Consider the following 21264-nt stretch of genomic DNA (forward strand, 5'->3'; position numbering starts at 1 on the left):
CTCTGGCCCTGCATCAGACCCCTCTGATGAGCTCAGATTTTCCCAGCCTCACCTGTCTCCAGGACCTTGGACCACCAGCTCCTCCCACTGTGGCCACCTCTGCATGGGTCAGCATCAGGTGGGCACAGCCTTGCCACCCACCCTGGGGCTTCTCTGTGCCTGTTGAGATGAGACAGAGCAGCAACACTGTCCACCATAAAGCTACCTAGATGTGCAGAGAGTCAAAATCCAAACAACCCAACTCAGAAATGGATAAAGATCTACAAAGGGCTGCTTAGCACATGAAAAGACACTCAGCTTCCCTAATCATCAGGAAACTGCAAGTCAAACTACAATAGTAACCACCACACACCCATTAGGGTAACTACTGTCAAAAAGCCAGAAAATGGGGGGGGGGGGTCCACGCCTACAATTCCACCTCTCTGAGAGGCTGAGGCTGGAGGACTGCAAGTTCAAACCGAGCCCGGGTAACTTAGTGAAGTACTGACTCAAAATAAAAAATAAAAAAGGCCTGAGGATGTATCTCAGTGCAAAGGCTCTGGGTTCAATTCTCAGGACTGTAAAACAAACCAACAAACAACAAAACAAAAAACAGAAAATGACAAATGTTGTGAGAATGTGGAAAAATTAGAAAGCTGTGCACTGTTGGAAATTTAAATGGTGCAGCTGCTCAGAAGACAGCATAATTCTTCCCTAAATAATTAAATTTGGAATTACTATATACATATGCATATACTCCAAAGAATTGGAAGCACGGATGTTGAAGAGATATTTGCATGCCCAAGTTCATAGCAGCATCATTCACAATAGTTAAAGTATGAAAGTGACCCCCATGCCCACCAACAGAGGAATGGACAAGAAAATATGGGTCACACTTTGGAATATTATTCAGCCGTAAAAAGGAAGGTGATTCTGACATAGGCTATGACATAGGTGAACCTAGAGGACATTGCCTGAAAGAAGCCAGTCACAAAAAAGCTACTACTATCTAATCCCCCATGCAAGATACACGAGTGGCCATGCCTTAGGGATGGAAAGTGGAAGTGGTTGCTGGGGGCTGGAGAGAAGGAGAATGGAGAGTTAAGGTTTAATGAGCCCAATTTCCATTTTACAATGCAAAAAACACCACGGAGATTAATGGTGGGGGGATTTGGACACCATTGTGAATTATGTTAAGATTGTAAATTCTGTTATGTGTATTTTACACAATTAAAAATGAAAAAAAATAAAAGCTCAACCACTCTTCAGGGAGGAATTGATCCTTGCAAGCAGGAAGTCAGGCAGTGAATTCCTCTCCTTCCTCCTCATCACTCTTCTCCAGAGTCGTCACTGCCATTTGGGTGGAAGATGCCACCCGGAGGCCCAACTGTCCCTCTAGCTGTCACCTGGTAGCTCTGCACTGTGCCCAGTGCTTGCCTCTTCCTAAGAAGAGCCCTTCCCAGAAGGCTCAGGCTCCTTCCGCCAGTCCAGGCTAAGACAGATGGCCAGGGCAGGGGACAGGTGGACCTGAACCGTCATCTAATGAGCAAATATTTATCAAGCCTTATTGCAGGCCAGGTCTTACGTGAGTGTTAGAAACATAAGCATGGTGAACCAGACAGATGCTGTCCCTTACGGGGCTTCTGCTGGGAAAGCAGAAATTAATTATGTAGTTAATGATCTGTAAACAAACTCTTAGCCTTACCAGATATGTTAGACAACCCCTTTGTGACATGATTAATTCTTCACCTAAAGGCTGTTTATTAATTTGAGGACTTGTGCTGGGACATTCCACTTAAATTGCAACACCCCGGAAATGCAAGTGGAGGAGAAGCCCAGCTGGGAAACGAAAGCACAGCTTTGCCCTTGAACTTGAATTTGAAGAAGCCGGAGAGGACAGAGTTGGATGGAGTGCTGAGAGAGGGACCTGCAGAATTCTTTGGTTCTGGGCTGTAATACTGACGATTAGGCACACTAAATGTGTGTAAGAGTTTGAGTCTAAAATATAGCCTGCTAGTCAGGGAGTCAAGCTTAAATATGAGACAGCTTGGCTGAACCTCAGGCTCAGCCAGATGCCTACTGTGTAATCTTAGGTCCCATTCATCAACCTCCCTGGGCCTGGTTTCTCCACCTGCCCGACTGGAATTCTGGCAACAGCATCTATGTCCTGGGCTGGCTGAGGGTGACAGAAGTGGCCATGGAGCACTACTGGCACAGAGGGCCAGGCATAGCAAACTTCTGTAAGTGCCAGCAAGATTTGCATGCCCAAGTTCATAGCAGCATCATTCACAATAGTTAAAGTATGAAAGTGACCCCCATGCCCACCAACAGAGGAATGGACAAGAAAATATGGGCCACACGCTGGAATATTATTCAGCCGTAAAAAGGAAGGTGATTCTGACATAGTTTGACCCTGCAGCTTTGACCAGTGCTATGCAAAATGAGGATGGCAAGGGCACAGCCTTGAGCAAGCCTGGAGGAAGAGCCTGTCCCAAAGAGCCCTGAGATGACACAACTTCAACCAGCACCTTGGTCACAGCTGGGGAAAGACTTTGCACTCAGCTTTGACCAGGTTCCTGAAACTGGGAGGTAATACAGTGGCATTATGCCACTAAGTTCAGATTGATTTGTTACACAACGATGGCTTACTAGTACAGTTGCTTGTGTGAATTACCCAAGGAAGTGTAATAAATACAAACACAACTGTGCAACTACACAGCCACTAGAATGACTACAGTGAAAAATGTTGACACTAGCAGCATTGGTCACGGATGCTACATCTAGTCCCTGGTTCCTTTCTCTCTGGCACTTTTCCCTTATTCTACTTCTTGGCCACCAAGAACTAAGCAGCTTTGCTCCACCACACCCTCCTGCCATGATGTTTCTGCTTAGGAGTCAGGGAATCATGGACTGAACCCTCTGAAACCGTAAGCCAAATTAGCCCGATCCTCCTTTAAGTTCCAAGTGTTTGTTATCCTGCCCACCAATGGGAAAGCTGACCAATACGGGTACTCTTTGGTATTTACAAAGAGAAAGGAAAAATAAATCCACAAAAAGACTTAAATAAGGCCGATGATAGCAACTGTATTCACACTAGACCCAAATGAAGAGCAGCCCAGGTGTAATATGGATAAGTAAGTTCTGGACTTGTCCTCAACAATAAAAAGAATGGATTCAGCAACAGTCAGCAGTATGGAAGAATCACAAAACATGCTAAGCCAAAGAAGACACAAGCCTAAAACCATGCAGTGCCTAGGTCCATTTACATAAGTGCTTCTCAACCAGGAGCAACTGTGCTCCTCAGGGACATTTTCAGTGCCTGGAGAGATTTTTGATTGTCACATCTAGGGGTGGTGTTGCTGCTACTGACACTGTCACCGTGAAGAGCTGTGAGCTGTCAGAGGTTGGATGCCAGGAATGCTGCTAAATGTCCTACCGTGCACTGGACATCCCTGTATCTTAGTGCAGGCCGCTGTGACTAATTGCCACAGGCTGGGTGGCTTAAACAGCAACTGTTTATTTCTCCCAGTTCTGGAGTCTGGAAGTCCAAGAGGAAGGGCCAGCAGAGCCAATCCCTGGTGAGACTTCCTGGTTTGAGTCTCTCTTAGGCCTCTTCTTTTGATGCCATTCATGAGGACTCCATCCTCATGATCTAACTGCTTCCCAGAGGCCCCATGTTTCTCCTGGAGACATTCTCTAGGTGGCCCCACATTGATTTCAGAGGTGGCCTCCCAGTACCTAAGAGGGCAATATGGCTGCCAACTCCCCTACATTCCCATGTACAGGACCCTGTGATGACACACCCTTCATCACATTTGACCTTTGCTGAGCCCTGTAGGGAAGTGCTGAATGTTTTCTTATGGCATATACCCTAATGTTAATAAAGGAAAGTAAAAACAACATAATAATTTTCTCTAACTAGCAGGAAATTGAGGCTCAGAGAGGTTGAAACTGATCCACGGTCACACAGCTACATGTGACCATGCTGGGCTTTGAATGGAAGGGCACCCTGATGCCAGTGCTGATAGCCAGTACATGACCCTGGGTGGTTCTGCAGGAATTCGTCTTTGGGCTCCACCCACAGCAGGTAAAGGCGGAAAAGTCCAGGTCATTGTTTCTGATCCTCCAGCAGGTGCCGCAGAACTAGCGATGGCCCCATCTGCCCACCTTCCCCTGACCAGTGGCCTGGTGGTGCAGCTCTGTTACTTCTCTCAGTTTGGAGTTAACTTTGGACATTCTTTGTGCAGAATGGTCACATGTTTCACCACGCCCACCCACCGGCAGTCTCTTTGAGTCTTTAATTTCCACAATTTCCATGCCCGCTACTGTACTGCTCTCTGGGGGACCCCAAGTCTTTCTGTTAGACCAGGTCAGTGGCAGAGGGCAGAGCTGTCCACAGCTTCTGTAAAATGAGAACCCACATGTTTAATGTGGTCTCTGTGGTTGGATTAACAGAGCTCATTTTAATCTTATTGATCTCTTTTCTTGATTTCTTATTTGTTGTGACCAGGTTTTGAATGTTGGTTTTCCTAAGAAAGTCACTTTGTTATCAAAGTCTTAAAACACTGGGCTGTGTAGAATTTTCCCCTATTTAAAAATTTTATTTTGCCTCAGCCTCTCAGCGTGCTGAATATCAAGATATCAGTTTCCTTGACATAAAATTTAGGGTCTTCCAGAGAGGCTATAGGATGTTTTGATTCTGTAATCCTCATGTAATTGATGAAGCCACTGGTTACAGCAACAATCTTCAACCTTGTTATTGTGCTAGGTTATTACAAATGATAGTCAAAGCACCAAAACTTGATTGTTATACCCATGTAAAAACTGATTAGAGAATACTCAGGGTTATTCTTACAATGCCCCTTTTACACATGTGCATTCTCAGACACTTTCCTCCGAGGGAGAGAAGGGAAGTGCATTCTACAGAGCCCTTCAAGCATGAAATTCTATCTATCAGAGGTGACGTGGTGTGGAAAAAGTGCAGGGAACACTAATCTAAGGCACCCATCCTCTGATGTGCCGACAGGTGGAAAGAATAGTGGTTTCTGCCCTGGAGGCAGCTGTGTTGTAAAGTGTGGCTTCAAAACAGGACAGGACTGTTTCACCGGATTCTTCTTATACTTCAGTTTTAAACCCAAAGCCTCCACGTTGTGGTGCCAGCCAATCAGATGAGACCACACACACTCAGTGCCCTGACCTTGGTATTCACCCACCCTGTGCTCATGGCAGACATGGCTAATGGATCTGGGTGACAAGGAGGACGCCACTCAGTAGATTTTTACAGAGGTATGGATGGTTAAGGACCCAGTGAGCAAGGGTGGGTATTGTAGGGCCAGGATCAGCTGGGCACAGGTGACATCCGTGGGCTTGAAGGTCACCAGAAACAGGCCAGGGTGGCGGAATGGAGAAGAGCTGCCAGGCAGGAGCTGAGCTGTCTGCGGAAGGAAGGGGCAGCTTGGCAGGGAGGGAATGGGGGATAAACACCCTGCCACCATCTCCTGTGCCAGCAAGGCTTCCCCGGGCCAGCTCCAGGTGATGACATAGAGCAGGGACACTGTGAATGCTGCTGACAGGGCGGGGAGGAAGTGCGGCCCAAGTAGGCTGGGGTCAGGGCAGGAGGATTCAGAGAGGCTGCAGAGATAGCAGTGCTTTCCGGTCCAGCCCTCCCTCCTCAAATGTCCAATTCCTTGTGCTAGCTGCAAATTCCGGGCATGATGCTCTGTGTTAATGAGCTTAGTCCCCACAACAATTCAGTGGCGATGACATAGCCAACAGGTGGCCAGACAAAGACATGGAAAGGTCCTGTGGCTGGCTGGCTGGTGGTCACACATGGAGGGAAGAGGGGATTGGGCTCAATCCACAGCCCTATGCCCCACCCCTCTGCTGCCCAGCTACAGCCAAAACTCAAACCACTCTGCCATGGTCCTTTCATGACAGCACAGTTACTCCCACTGTTCATTGTCCCAATTACCTTTTCATTTACTGTTGCAATCAGCCCCGCCTCCCCAAGGTGGCCGGCAGAGCCCAGGACCGGGGTTTCCTACTGGCAGCAGCGGCTGCAGGCGTGGCCATCCTTCTCAGCTCCCGATGAAGTCCCTGGCGGGCCACCCCAGGGACAGCCTGTGGAGCTGTGGACCTTGCCTGCATCCCCGAAGCAGCCTTGACCCACTTTATCAGACTCCAAACCACTAGTTGAGCCAGGCATTCTCCCAGCTGCAAATGTCTCGGATGGATCCTCCACGGGTGTCACAGGCCGCAGGCCCGGGCCACTCCCAGGCCTCAGGAGCACCACGTGGCACAGGGCCTGCTGGTACAACAGGCCATTGGTTCCTCTGTCCATGGACAGCTTATTCTTTGCAATATTAACTGTAGGCACATCAACTTTTCACTCTACACTCTAGGAGGCTGAAGCAGGAGGATGGCAAGTTCAAGCCCAGCCTGGGCAACTTAGTGTTTTCTGTTTTGCTAAATGCCATCCCCATCTGCTTGGATAAGTGGGACCCCTGTCATCTCCTAACCCCTCTCTCTTTTCCTGAAGCTCACTCTTGGCCCACTGGGAAAGGCAGTCTGTTTCCCACAACCCAGGCTGTTTCCTGCCACCACACTGGCCAATCCACCAGCATCTGGCTCCAGTCCTTCTCCAGGCTCCCCACCTCTGTTCTCCCCATCCAGTCTTCTTCCCACAACAGCCAGGAGGATCTTCCCACAACCCAGACCCAACTCATACTGCTTGGGACTTTTCAGTAGCTCCCATTGCTCTGGGGATAAAATCCCAAATATGGCAGCCCAGGAGGCCCTGGCTGGGTTTCCCTGGGCCAGTCTGACCCGCCTCTTGCTTCTCATCCTTCTCTCCCATGCCCTCACTTTGAATCTCATTCAGTCCTTCCTATGTGATACTTCTTGCCACAGGGCATTTGCATGTGCCCTATGCCTAGAATCTTTAAAATCCTCAACCTCCATGCCTTTACCTAATAAAATGCCACTCATTGTATGCCACTCAGGTATGCAAGATAGCCCATTTGGGATATGGCGTAAAAATAACAGCATTTTATTTTATAATTTACTTTCATTTTATTGTTTAAAGAGTGTGTTTGTGCATTCTTTATTAAGTGCAAGATGTATTAGTATAAATACATATACAATACATAAGTATACACGTGTTTTATAAGGATTATGTATCCACCATAAGGGGATCAACATGTTTTTAAGAGCTAGGCATGGTGTTGCATGCCTGTACTACTAAGCACTGAGGAGGCTGAGTCAGGAGAATCACTGCAAGTTCAAGGCCAGTCTGGGGTACACACTGAGTTGAAGCCCAGCCTGAACTGCATAGTTTTTAAGGACAGGTCTCCAGCTCTGTTGTGGATTAGAGCAGGTCTCAGTGGCCACTTCCTGGAGACCACTGAGCTCCTGAACCACACCCACCAGATGCAAGAAAATAATTCACAGCACCTAAGCATGCTTTGAGCTGGTGCAGAGGCTGCTGGGAGCTTTTGTAAGCGTTTTCTCATTCCACCTTCAACATTACGTCAGTATACTTTATTATTGTCTCTGTTTCCTCCACGAGGAAGCTTCAGGTCAGCATAGCAGGGTTGTCTTGTAGAAAATGACAGAGTCTGAATCACACTCAGGTTTTTCAGTTTGTTTGCATCCTATTGTAGCTCAGCACCTTGTTCATGAAATGAGTATTTTCTAAGAGCCAATTTCCTCTTTTAAGTAGTAAATGAGTCCATTTCCCATGACTATATTGAAATACCCAAGGCTGAGTAATTCATAAAAAAAATAAAAACAGCTTTGGAGGTCGATGGTCCCAGATAGCACGGCATTAAGCCCGAGAGGCAGATGACACTATAGTGGAGACATACAGAGGAGGGAGAGGTCACATGGTAAGACAGGAAGCCAGAAAGCAACTGGGAGTAAGGGTCGCTCTTATGACAGCCCTGTCCTGAGAAAGAACCACTGTCCATGGGAGCTACCTTTATCCCCTGGGGGAGGGCCGTGTTCTCAATGACCTCATCACTTCCCACTAGGCCCTGCCTCTTAAAGGTCCCAGCACCTCATGCCATTGTCATACTGGGGATGGAAATTCCACCCCATGAACCCTTGGGGGACACACTCAAACCATGCTGAACATGGCAAGTGTCCCTGAAGACTGTGACCTGACTGATACTAGTGGGTATCCAAAATCGAGTGCCAGGCTCCAGGGTTGCAGGATTAGGCCAGATCCCTTTCATCCTCTGGGTCTATGTGGTTCTTCTGAGGCTGCTGCACAGAGGGCGACAGCTTGGCACCTGCCCCAAGGACCCTCTCAGTTGGAGTGGGAGAGACAGCCTCCTTAGAGCGCTTACAGCAGGTGTGCAGGCCAGGGATGTTTGCTCTTTTTTTTTTTTTTTTGATTTTTGCTCTTACAGTAGCATGGCTGCCTTCGCTGGGTTCTCTTTGAGAGCCGTGTGCTTCCTTGTGGGTGAAGGACCAGGCTGGAAATTAGAGTGAGTCTGGAGAAGCTATTACCCGCTCGGAGGCAGGAGGCTACCATCTAAAATGCTGTTCCCATCAGCTCTTCCTGCTGCCTCCAAACTGCTTCCTCTAACCTACAGAAAAGCAGAGTCCTTGCTCTTCTGCCTCTGTAAGTCAGCTGGAAGACTTGGGTGCGCTTCCATGGGAAAGTGGGCTCTGTGGGTCTTAGCTCATGCCGGCTTTGCAGCTGAAGGCTTCAAACACTACCTTGAATAGTTCACCAAGGGAGCAGGGACAAGAAGTGGAGAGCAAAAAGATCTCATTCATAACAAGTGAAGCTAGCTGGGTGTGGTGGCCCATGCCTGGAATCCCAGCACTGTGTGAGTCTGAAGCAGGAGACTCGAAAGTCTGAACCCGGCCTGAGCAACTTAGTGACTCAGAGTGAATTTGTCTCAAAATAAAACACACACACACATACACACACACACACACACACACACACACACACATGGCTGGGGATTAGTTCAGTGCAATGGCCCTGGGTTCAGTGCCATAGCTGCCAGGGCCCCTGCTTGTCTCCATTCCTTGACTCCAGCTCAGAGAGGCACAGGAACACTCAGTACCTCGCCTGCCTCCCTGAGCCTGGGATTTGTCTTTTGGCTGTAGGAAGAGGCAACGGCCCCTGCAAATCCTCTTCTCTTCCTCCCTCATCTGCTCACCCAGTCTCTACCCTTCAGTCATTTGCGTTTCCTCCTCGCTTCTGTTGTCTGTGAAGCCCTGCTCAGCTTTCTAAGAAAGAAAAGCAGGGGTTGGATTTAATGAGTGCACACGAGGGTGGGGGAGTCAGGGAAAGGTGTCAAAATTTGAGGGTCTGTCTGTGTCAGAGACGCCCAGCCCCAGAATTCCCACAGGACCCTCTCCCCTCTGTTATTTATAGTCGTGTAGGCAGTGGCCTCCTGGTTTAGTTGTACTACGTTCCTGGAAATGTGCTGGCTAGTAAATTCCACAAGGCAGCCAGTTGTATGCCATTAGTTTAATGGGAAAATTGATAATGCAGGCCAAGTCCATCCCAAGCTCCCAGTCGACTTCCTCCAACACTGTGTAGATTGCCTAGGACTTTTCTATAATGCAGTGGGAGCTCCCATTACCTGAGGAATTAGCGATGAGTGAGTCTCCTGGGGAAGAAACCCCATGTGTGAGCATCACAGCAGCCCCGTGGAGGATGCCAAGGTCCTCCTGGCATCACACTGGCCTGGCAATGCCCACACATGAGGAAATGATATGGAAAGAGGCTACATAACACCTCGATGGGACCCGGGATCATAGAGCCCCCAGGTGATGGGTTGAAGCATCTTGGGGCCCATGAGGGGCTAAAGCTTGGAGAAGGGTGGGGAAGACGACAGCAATAATGTGCAACATATTTACAGAGCATAGCAGCAGGTGCCAACTTTCTGGGCAGAACTGGGGGGTTGGGATAATGCCCGCTCCATTCCTGTGAGACTCCGAGCTGCACAGGGTTTTCTCCACGTCCAGGTGGGTTCATCTTAATAAGCACTCACCATAGACAGTGAATGCTGGTTCAAAACTTGCCAGTGATGGATGAGTATGTTAAAAATGAAAGTTTAAACACCTCAAACCAATCCTTTTTAAAAGTGGAAAAAGACCCAAATAATTTCTCAAAAGAAGCCATGCACATGGCTAACGTGAAAAAATGCTCAACGTCACTGTTATGGTTTAGATCTAGATGTCTCCCCAAAGCCTCAAGTGCTCATAGGTGGGGCTTTTGGCAGGTGACTGGATCCTAGGGGCTTAGAGCCGGGGGCTTGAGCCCAAAGGGTTTACCTCCATTCCCAGCTCCTCCCTTGACTCTGCTTCCTGGCTGCCGTGCCATGAGCAGCTCTCCTCCACCATGCCTTGCTATGGAGCCAGCCTACTATGGACTGAAATATGAGCCAAAATAAACATCTCCTCCTTTAATTTATTGGTGTCAGGTATTGAGTCCCAACAATGAGAAAGTGACAAAGGCAGTCACGAATCATCAGGGAAATGCAAATTAAAGCCATAATGAAGAACTACTTTCCTCCAGTTGGAATGGCCATTATCAAAAAGACAGGGTAACAAGTGCTGGTGATGATGGGGCGAACAACAACCTTCACACACTGTTGGGGAGAATGAAAGTTGGCACAGCCATTGTTTTTTGAGGTTTCTGAAAAAATAAAAAATAGAAGTGGCACATGAATCCACATGAATCCAGGAATCGCACTTCTGGGTATACATCCAAAGGAGAGGAAGTCAGTCTGTCAAAGAAGAGACATCTGCATTCCCATGTTTCTGTAACCCATACTTGGAATCAACTTCAACAGCCAACAGTGGATGGATGCATTAAAAAATGTGGAATATACACATAATGGAACATCATCCAGCTCTGAAATAAACGATGAAATCCTGTCATTCGTGACAACATGGATAAGTCAGACCCGGAAAGACAAATGCTATATGATCTCACTCAGATGTGTAAGCTCTAAGAAAGTTCATCTCACAGAAGTAGAGAGTGGAACTGTGTTACAGAGGCTGGGGAGGGCAGAGAGGCAGGAGGATAAGGAAAGATTGGCCAATTATAGAGAAGGAATATGTCCCCATGTTCTAGGTACAGTAAAGTCACTACAGTTCTGCCTCACTTGCTTTCCCATTGCTGGGCAAAACATCCAGTAGCCACAATTTAAAAAAGGAGAGGTTTATTTTGGCTCATGTTTGCAGTCCATGGTCGGCTGGCTCCAAGGCAGGAACAAGATGGCAGAAGGGATGGCAGGCAAAAAGCTATCCTGTCATGGTGGCCAGGAAGCAGAGAGACAAAAGGGAGGAGCCAAGGGGGCAGACGCACCCTTCTAGGCCACGCCCCCGGTGACCTCCCTCTACCAACCAGGCCCCACCTCCTAACACATTCAGCTGCGGACTCACAGGTGGATTAATCCACTGATGAGTGTATCGCCCCCATGATCCAATAACCTTCCAGAAGCCCCACCTCTGAACACACCAAGCTTTGGGGGGACATTTAGATCAATCCATGACAGCAATAATGTATTGAATATTTCAAAATATCTAGATGACAGGTTTGTGAATGCTCTCACTAAAAGGAAATAATAAATGCCTGGGGTGATGCATATGATAATCACCCTTATTTGATCATTCCACAGTGTACAGGTGTATTGAAACATGACACTATGCCCCATAAATATGTAACATTATTGTGTGTCAATTAAGAAAAGAAATTCCTACCTTATACAGAGAATACCATATATTAGCCATTACTTTGTTATTATATACAATTTTACTTGCTGCATTATTTTTGTTTACATGCCAATTCACTTGATAAGTTTTTCAGTAATACTTCTAAAGTATTTCGGGGATGTAAATGGAATCCATAAGAATAACTTTAAAAATGAGAGAGGTTGGAATTTTTAATGTGAAAAACTTAGTACATGGTACAATGAGATACACATTGCGCCCACTAGAGTGGCAGTGACCCAGAAAGAAAATAAGTGATGGGGAAAAGGTGGGTAAATTACAACCCTTGGTTATGCTGGTGGAAATGTAAATGGTGCTGCCTTTGGGGAAAGCAGTTTGGCAGTTCCTCCAAAAATTAAATATAGAGTGACCATGAGAGGGAACTCAACTCCTAGGTATATACCTGAATAAACTGATGAAAGATATTCAATTAATTTTCACACAGGAATGAACTTAGCTGTTCTATTCACAGCAGCACAACAGTAGAATCAACTCAAATGTCCACCAAGGGACAAAAAGGCAAACAACATAAGGTGTGTGTGTGTGTGTGTGTGTGTGTGTGTAAATAGGACTTTTTTCAGACACAAAAATAAATAAGGCACTGACACACACTAGGACATGGACGGAACTTGAAAACATGCTAAGTGTAAAAAGCCAGACGCAAAAGAACGTTTCTTGTATGAGTCTCTTCATATGAAATGCTCAGAATCGGTAAATTCACGGAGGTAGGAAATAGGTTGGTGGATGCAGAAGCTGCAGGAGAAGGGAGGGACAGTGACTAATCATGGATGGGGTTTTCCTCTGGAATGAGAGAATATTCTAGAACTACAGACTGTTCTAGAACAGAACTAGCTCACCTATTGTGTGGCAGCACAACAATGTGAATATTCTAAATGACACTGATTCATACACTTCAAAATGGTAAATTTTGTGTGAATTTTACCTCAATACAAAAATGCTTTGAATCACAACTTTCATATCATCTGTGCATAGCTCCATGGCCCCATAGGAGGATTAGTAAATGTTTGGTGCAGGTGTGAGTGAAGGAACCCTGCTCACGCAGTCCCTGCTGAACTCCCAGCCTTACTAGGCTTCCTCCTGCCCCAGGACCTTTGCACAGCTCCTTCCTCTGAGTGGAGCCCCAGACACCCCTCCCTACTGCCCTGGTTAACTTATCCTCCAACTCCAACTCTCTACTGGGCCATCAATGTCCAGAAAAGCCTCTCCTGACCTTCATGATGGGATCAGCTCCACCTTGCACTCTTACAGAACCAGCACCACTTAGAGCCACCCACACACTTTATTTGTGCTCTGCTTCTATTCACTGTGATCTCTCCCAGTGCACTGTAAGTTTCATGGGGGCTGGGGGTAGGTCACTGTATCACTGGAGAGGGGCAGTTACTACTGGATTCCCACCCTCTAGCATTGTCCCAGCCACACAGTATATGCTCAACATGATCAAGAGAGGAAGGGGAGAAGGGACAGAGGAAGGGTGGAAGGAAAGGAGGAAGGAATACCCCCTTTCAACTGTTTTCCTTTTGTGCTCTGCTAGCTCATTCCATCTTATCAAATTGCCTATGGGGGTACTTAGTATGCACAGGTGTATTGAGTCTGATTTTGATGTGTAGGAACCCATACTGCCTAGGACTTGTCTCTGTGAAGCCTTTCTCCTCCATCCTCAAAGCACGGGTTCCCAATGTGAAGAAGGAAGCTCTGGAAGTGCTGAGTTCTGAGATACTGGAGCCTTCACCGGCCACTAGGAGACTATCCAAGTCATGGACCCAGGTAGGTGACAGCTGCATACCAGCCTCTGAAACTCTGAAAAGGATACAGCTAAGGAAAGGTGCTGATGACCCACAATTCTATGAAGAGAAGAGCCATGCCCCTTCAAGTATCTGTCTATGTGCTGTACCCAGAGGAGAAGCTAGGGAAGAAAAAGGGGGAATAGGACAGATCAGGACCTGCCACAGGGAAAGAATTGATGGACACAGACCTAGAGGTCCCCTGGCTGAGGGTTCCATAGGGCTTAGTGTTTCCAGCGGGGCCCTGCTCATCTCCCTAAAATAAGCTATGCTAATTTCTTGGTGAAAATTTCCTACTGGCTCCCCTGTTGCTAAGCAACCAGCCCAAACATGTTTACTGTGTAAAATCTCACTGGAGGCCCCTGAGCTGCACCTGTGCCTGAAGCCAGGCTGCTCGAGGCAGGGAGGCTATGAGAGCATCAGGGAGGTTTCAGGTGCTGACTGGCAGAAGAGCGGGTACAGAGACCCTCACATGCACATTTGGGACACGCAGAGGCCCGTATATAATTTTGACTAATTTTTTCTGCTAAGCTCTGCCATGTGATCCAAACTGTGGGCCCTGGAGCCAGACTCCCTAAATGTGATTCCCTGCTCTGCCACTGAGGAGGTGACTGAAGTGATCTGTGGTTCACTTTTCTCACCTACGAAATGAAAACAGTAATGATGCATATTGCATGGGCTCATTGTTAGAATTAAAATTAATGTGGTTAAAGTGATTTGGACAGTGGTCAGCACAGGTGAAGGACTCCACAAATGCTAGCTGCACTGCTCTTGTTATTTATTACCCTATAGAAATGGAGCTTTCATTGTTGTTTACATAAATGGGAGAGTTGATCAGTCAGCAGGGCAGCTAACAGGAAGCTGAGAGATGAATCTTTTCAAAGGCTGAGAATCAGGACAAGGGTGTAGGTCAGCAGTAGAGCAGGTACAGGAGGCCCTGGGTTCATTCCTCAGGATCAAAGTTAAGCAAGTAAACAAACAAACAAACAAATAAACAAATGAATAAATGACTAAGAATTCTTTGAGCTCAGACCATAAGCAGCCCAGAGTTGAATCAGTTCCAGAAGTGGGGCTAGCAGGGTTTAGCAATTCTTGTGGCCTCTTGTGATCTCTGATGGACAAGGAAACCCCAGGAGAGCAAGCACCCTGAACTGGCACCAGCTGTTTGGGGCGGAAAGTGGGAACTTCCCTGCTAAAGGTTTCCCAGCACTATAACATGCTCAAGGTGAGGCTTGCTCTGTTGTGTGTGTCTCCACCCCTCAGGGAGAGAATATGTCTGCCTTTTCATGGCTGTGTCCCATGCCTAGCATGTGCTCATTAACCTTTAATGAATGAAATAATGAACATGGAGCACAGCCCCTGGGCTTGGCTCACCTTCACTCCTATAAGCACAATGAAGACAAATGGGGTGGGGCGCCCTAGGGGACTAAAAAGAGGGGAAGGGGGGGCTACTAGTCCGTCATTGGTGGTCCAAGGAGGGTGTTCTTAATGCTGCAGGAGGTGGCCACCAGACAGACAGCAGAGAGCTGTCAGGGACCCCTACACCTCTCATGGTCCAAAAGTCATCCTGGTAATAAATACTGGCTTGATTCTCAGTGTTCACAAGCATCATGTCACAAGATGATAGCTTTTCCTATATACCTTATTGATGTAGAAGAGACAGAGAAAGGCACACAAATTCTAACTGGACAGTGGGTGAATTTGCACAAGGTGCACACACATAGGTAGCCAGCACAGAGATTGAGAGTGCAGTGGAAAAGCAGAGCTCAAATGGGTCCCCGCTCTGCCCTGGCATTACTTTCCTCAGGGTCACACAAGAAATCACACACAGCTTCACATCCCAAGTAAAGGGATCTTTGATGGAGTGTCCTTTGTGTCTCCCTTCTCCTCAGTGTTAGACTTGATAGACTGACTTCATTCTAAACATACTTTGAAGGGTTATCATGTGCTCAGCTTCATGCCAGACATTGCTAAAGGATACAAGGAAAGTGAAGGATACAATTCTGACCCTGGGGAGAAAAGACACCAGTGTATGTATGTGACTATTAATCCTGGTATATCAACTTTATTGGAGAAGTAAGTACCTAGCAGATTTGTAAAGCTTGCTCCTAGATGTGTCTGAGTAGGTCATGGAATTGTGATCTTGTGTATGATATAAGGTCCCTGGCCCCTTTCTCCCTGGTGCTGTTCCCTTGCTCTGCTTCCTGGCCACCATGAACTGAACACAATACCCTTCCACCATGATGTTTCTGCCTTGGAGCCAGTGGGCCATGGACTGAGTCTTCTGTAACTGTGAACCAAATGAAACCCTTCCTCCTTTAAGTTATAGGTGATGGAAATTGCGACCTAGCACCCAGAACGCTGACTAATACAACATGTATCGCTAGATACAAATTCACCACTTACTTATATCAGTTCATAAAACTTGGAATCAATCTACTAGGGTTCCATTGAAAGCCATTTGGGCATCCCAAGTCTGTTGGAAGAAGGCTAGGGTTTTATAATTTGGTAGCATGTGTCAGGAAGACCTGGGGATGTGGATGGAAAAGGTGTAGTGACCACTCTGCAGGCCAAGCACTCTTGCTAAAGTCTTGGACCACATGTCAGCTTCCTGGAGATGGTACCATGGTCCTCCTGGGGAGTTCAGGCATTTGCAAAGGTCCATCTATGGTCACGACAAGGTAAGTGCCATGTGGGAAGGATGCTAAAAGGAAAGATTCCTGAAAACGAGACCAAACTCCTACTAAGTATTGGACTTCAGGGTCCTGGGCTGGGGGAAAGGACTGGGCTGTCACTCTACAGCTCTTTAGGTGGGAATGAGGCTTTCTCTGAAAGGCCCAGGAATGGCTGAAGGGCACTGCACAGACACATAGGGAGAAGTTTCTGGGGAAGAAAGAAAGGGGTCTGGATGCTGTGTGCAAATAAATTCAGAAGCGATCAGTGAAGGAGATGTAATCACCCTTACTCTGTCTGCTTCCTGTGTGTCTCCTTGCTCAAGGCACCAGGTCACTGGCAAGCTTCCAGAGCTGGGCTGGTGACAGGGAGGTCCCGGGTGACTCTGCCAGGCCAGGAAAGGACAGTATAATGACACTAAATCCCTTGAATTCAACAAAGGGCTGCACAAGAAGAAAGGATAAAAGGTCCAGGGTGTATGTTTAAAAACAGCAAAGAACTGCAAGCTGAAACCTGCTGGAGCCATGAAAGGAAACTATGACCAAGGGCTCCCGCCTTAGCCAGCCACCTTGAACATAGCAGAAGTTCCTGACCTTTTAGCTTCTACAATTTTTTTTTCTGTCTAGAGAAGTTCTCTGAATGCTTGGAAAAGCAGAAAATGAAAGATAGAACACTACAAAGGAACAGCTAAGGAGATCAACTTGCAAAATAGCTACATGTATGCTTCTTTATGAATGCATTAGCTAACTGGATCTAGCGGGGACTTTATTAAACACCATAATTTAGAAAGACAGATGAGCATCAATGGTATTGGGAGGTAGTTGCAACAACTATAGTGTGTTCCAGAACCATGTATGATTCCCTGGGGAAAAAGTCACAGGGATTAATAATGCTACTGTGGTTTCTTGTTTATATTCCTTTTTTTTTCTTTTTTGTAGTACTGGGGATTGAACTCAGGGCCTTTTGCACTGAGCTACATCCCCAGCCTTTTTAAAATTTGAAGCCAGGTTCCTGCTAAGTTGCTACATTGCCCAGGCTGGGCTGGAACTTGGGATCTTCAGGCTACTTATACTATATGCTAAAAGGAGTGAGAAGAAAGATGTGACTTTTTTCCTACCCAAGGCCACAAACCTTTTAAGCTCAATCTACAGATGTCTGGGCAGGTGTAAAACCCTTGGGAAAGTTTCAGAGTTCTTTTCAGAATCACTAGGAATGCCAACTTCCTGCAGCCAGGCAGGGTCGCAATCAGATTCCCAGGCCTGGCCTATGAATGAATTCAAGGAGCTTTTCCAGCAAGGCAACCTGTGAGATCTGGAGTCACAGGCCATAAGTTGGTACTCTACAAACACCCGCATTTTCAGTGGCACAGATCACACCTCAGAAACCCCTGCCGGGGCCACAGAAATCTAGACCCCTCTCCCCACCTGTGCAGCCTTTCTCTCTAGGAACACCTCCAGAGAGCCTTCCTGCTTCTGGCCCTCCCTGTCCACATGTGCCCCTTACGCCACTGTGCTGTCACCTGCCACCTTGCACACTGCCTTGTGGACTTTCTTTGAAATATACTGTGTTGTCTTTTCTTTATTTACTTTATCTGGGTCACTGGCTGAGCACAGTGGCAACCAAGCCACTATGACAAATCAGTGTCACCATATTCGCACCTATGGATTTAGCCCTGGGCTGCCCAATTCCCTGTCCCCAAGGGAAACAGGTGAGGGGATGTGGAGGGGCGGGTGCCACGTACCAACAAGTATTCATCAGGTCCCTACAGAGTGAGCAAACTGGGTTACAAAGGCGTAGTGCAGCCACCCACATGTGAAGAGAGAAGCCAGACATTGCCCCAGCCAGCAGGATGCTGGGCTGCCTTCCTTTGTCAACAGTTTCTTATTTGATCCCTACTGGTTTCAGGAGGTGGGAATAAATCTTATGCAAGAAAGTGAATCTGGAAATCCACATCCCATTGCAACAAGGGCTATAAAAGAACTAGGAAGGCATGATATGGGAAAGGGTAATGGGAGATTCGTTGTTTTCTGTGTCAACAGGCAAGAGGCCTAATGGATGAGAAGCAGCCATCTGTGTAAAAAGTCAGCAGAAAACAAGACAGGGGCAGAAAGAGCTGGGTGTATTATCAGAATGATCATAAATCCAGGAGACCTGAGGCGGCAGAAGGGGGACATCCTGGGGACATGCTGGGGCCATCAAAGATACATTAGGCAGGTGAGGGAATGGAGTGGAGAAGCTACTACACAGACTCCAAAATCAGGCCAGCTCAGCTGGAGTTGGGCTCTAAAACTTCTCTGTGTGGCCTTGGGTAAGTTGCCTACCCTCTTTGAACTTCTGTTTTCTAATCGTTAAGTCAGATCAGCACATGCTCCTTTGCTGGGTTGTTATATGCATTAATGAGTATATTAAGAGCAGTGCCTGACCCAGTGCTATACCACCATTGGCTTATTCTGCTGAGATGTTGTGGGGGACTGAAGCAGGGGACAGACACAATCTGGTTTGGCTTTAACAGATGATCAGCCATTGTGTGGGCTGCTGGTTGTCAGTAAGACAGAGGTGGGAGGGGGCCCTTCCTCCAGGAGTCATTCCTACTGGTTGTGTCCCTAGCATTCTTTCTGGGAAAGGGAGAAGACAGTGCCTGGAGAGCACCACTGAAAAGCAGCAATATGACTGTCCCTTGGACAGGGGAGCAGGTTGAGGGGTCGGTCACAATTTCCGGATAGGACGTATCCCGTCCCTGCCAGTGCAGAGCCTACCAACGCCATATCTAGACCACTCCATGGTGACATCCCACAGCCCAGGGCTCCTGTTTACCAGTCTCAATGTCACTTTGCTTGGATTTTAAGTGCCTCAAGGACAGCAGCCATTCCCCGGCTACTCACACTATCCAGTGACCGACATAGGCCCATACAGCTGGGTCCTGGGAGCTTGTGAATAATTGATTGGAAAGAGGGCGGGGGAGCCCTGGGATTTTAGTGCTGCTCCCAGAATTGCAAGACCTATAGGGAATGGGGGTGGGTGGGAGGTCATTTAAGGAGCCTCCTTCCTCTAAGCACTCCAGCAAGACGTTTCTCTGTTCTCCAGGGGGCATTCTGCAGGCCATGTGAGAACCCATGCTGGAGGTCACAGCTGAGGCAGGGATACCTTCCAGACTGCTCCATCACCCTGCTGCTGCCCCAGGGCTGAGGGGACACAGCCCTTTTCCTGCCCAAAGGGGCTCTGGGGACTAGCAAAGGCATGGGATAAAAGCGCTCCTGTCTCTGGGGACTCTTCAGAGGCAATTTGGGGGTTGCTGTGGGACCCCCTGCTGGAGCTGAGGGCTGCCAGGGTGGGCAGGGTCCCGTGGGGTCCTCCCCTTTCAGGGTCTCTGCAGACCCCGGACACCGCTGTCCTTTGCACAAGGCTCCCCAACTGGGGGCAACACCCAGGGTGGGGGAGCCAGCTCTGTTTTCTTCCTAGCTGTGTGGTGTGCGTCCTACACCAGCCCCACAGCTGTCCTCCTCCCTCGCATGAACCCCATTTCCCCCCAGCCCCCTGGATCCTGCAAACCTCGCCTTCTCCACAGTCCCAGTCCCCAGCCTCTCCTAAGCCGCAGTCCCCCTCAGCCTCTTCCCACACCCAGCCCAGTGCCCTGTCCCCCGCAGCCCCCCGCAGCCCCTCCCCCACGCCGCTCCAAGGCCTGGCTGCTCCCCTCCCGTAAGCCTCTCTGCCGCCCCACTCCCCTCCCAGCCCCCACGCCCCTCACCTCCAATTATCCTTCAGCCCCCATCCGCCCAGGCCCTCCGGCCCTCTTGAGCACGTCCTCCGTCCCGTCCCTGCCAAACCCTGTGGCGGGAGGAGAGGCGACACCCCCAGGCCCACGGCCCGGACCGCTCACCTGTTGGGCCGGCTGGAGCACCCCGGGTCTCGCCTTCTCCGGGTCGGGCTCGCTGTCCCGCGGCGGCAGCCCCTTCTTGGGGTGCATGTGCCGGCACAGGCAGGTGACCCCGCACAGCGCAAGGATGCTGGTGGCCGTGCCCAGCGTGGCGCCCAGCGCGATCACAGGCACCGAGAGCACCATGGTGCGGGCTCCGCTCGGGCTCGGTCCGCCGCCTCCCGCCGCTAGGCAGCTCTCCCGCTGCTGCCGCTGATCCTCGAGCCGAGCCGAGCCGAGCTGAGGGGCGGGAGGGAGGCAGCGACAGGGAGGGCGTCAGACAGGAGGCTGACCCAGGAGCGTGTCGAACAGCAACATGTGACCGGACTCCTACCCAACAGGAGCCCAGCCTGCGGCACTTAGGGTTGCCTCCCTCTGTCCTTAAGGTTCTGCCTGCCCGCAGGGACAGCTGGGCACCCGGGTGGCTCAGAGCCAGGCCTGTGACTTTACCAGGTTAACCCTTTGCTCACCACCCTCTCTCTCCCCCCGGGCCTGGCAGAGAGGCTGTCAGATTGGTGCCCTCCAAGCTTTGCAAACAGGTGGAGCTGCAGATGGCCCAGCTCGCCTGTGGAGGAGGCTTCCTACAGGGTGACGCTTGGGACAACCCAGTGTCCTGGTGCAGATGCCCGACAGCGCTCTGCATCCTGCCTTGGTTCGACCTTGTGGTTCACCTTTATTATCTCACTAGCTCTGCAGGGAAGATTCTCATGCCATGCATAGATGAGAGTACCGGGCTCAGAGGGGACGTGGGACAGCTGGGAACATGGCCTTGTGGAACCCAAGCTCAAGCCCACACTCGAAAGGACTCACCTGTGGAGCATAGAGAGCATCAGGCATCCCAGCTAGGAGTACAAACTTGACTCAGAATAAAAGCATGCTTACCATGTGGGAAAATTAGAATTGTAGGCGTGGAGAGGTCTGATCAAGACAACAGTGCTTGCTGCATTTTCCATTAAGAGCAGAGTTTGATTCAGCAATCATTGGCTGAGCTGGGCATGCTCCAGGCAGGCTGGACTCCAGAGAGAAGAGCTGTCAGGATTTCATCCACAAATTCCCAGGAAGCCAGTGAGTTCCCAGTCCATGATCTCTCCAGCTAGACTTTTCCTGCTGAGCCGCAGGTTGAATCCTGCCTGGTGCTACCCTCCAGGTTTTCAG

General features: G+C 48.8%; 1 protein-coding gene across 1 annotated transcript in view; it reads right to left on the reverse strand.

Annotated features, from left to right (window-relative positions):
* Syt13 (synaptotagmin 13) overlaps positions 1–20561 on the reverse strand; it is a 42873-nt gene extending 22312 nt beyond the window's left edge. Inside the window, exon 1 of the mRNA XM_004851974.4 lies at positions 20074–20561. Within this exon, the coding sequence (XP_004852031.1) occupies positions 20074–20256 (183 nt within the window). The 5' untranslated portion in view covers positions 20257–20561. The remainder of the gene's footprint in view (positions 1–20073) is intronic.
* Positions 20562–21264: the final 703 nt, after the last annotated feature.

The sequence above is a fragment of the Heterocephalus glaber genome, unplaced genomic scaffold, assembly GCF_053883595.1.
Source record: "Heterocephalus glaber isolate CG9 unplaced genomic scaffold, H.glaber_assembly_v1.0 deba00000594, whole genome shotgun sequence".
NCBI classification, from domain to species: Eukaryota; Metazoa; Chordata; class Mammalia; order Rodentia; family Bathyergidae; genus Heterocephalus; species Heterocephalus glaber.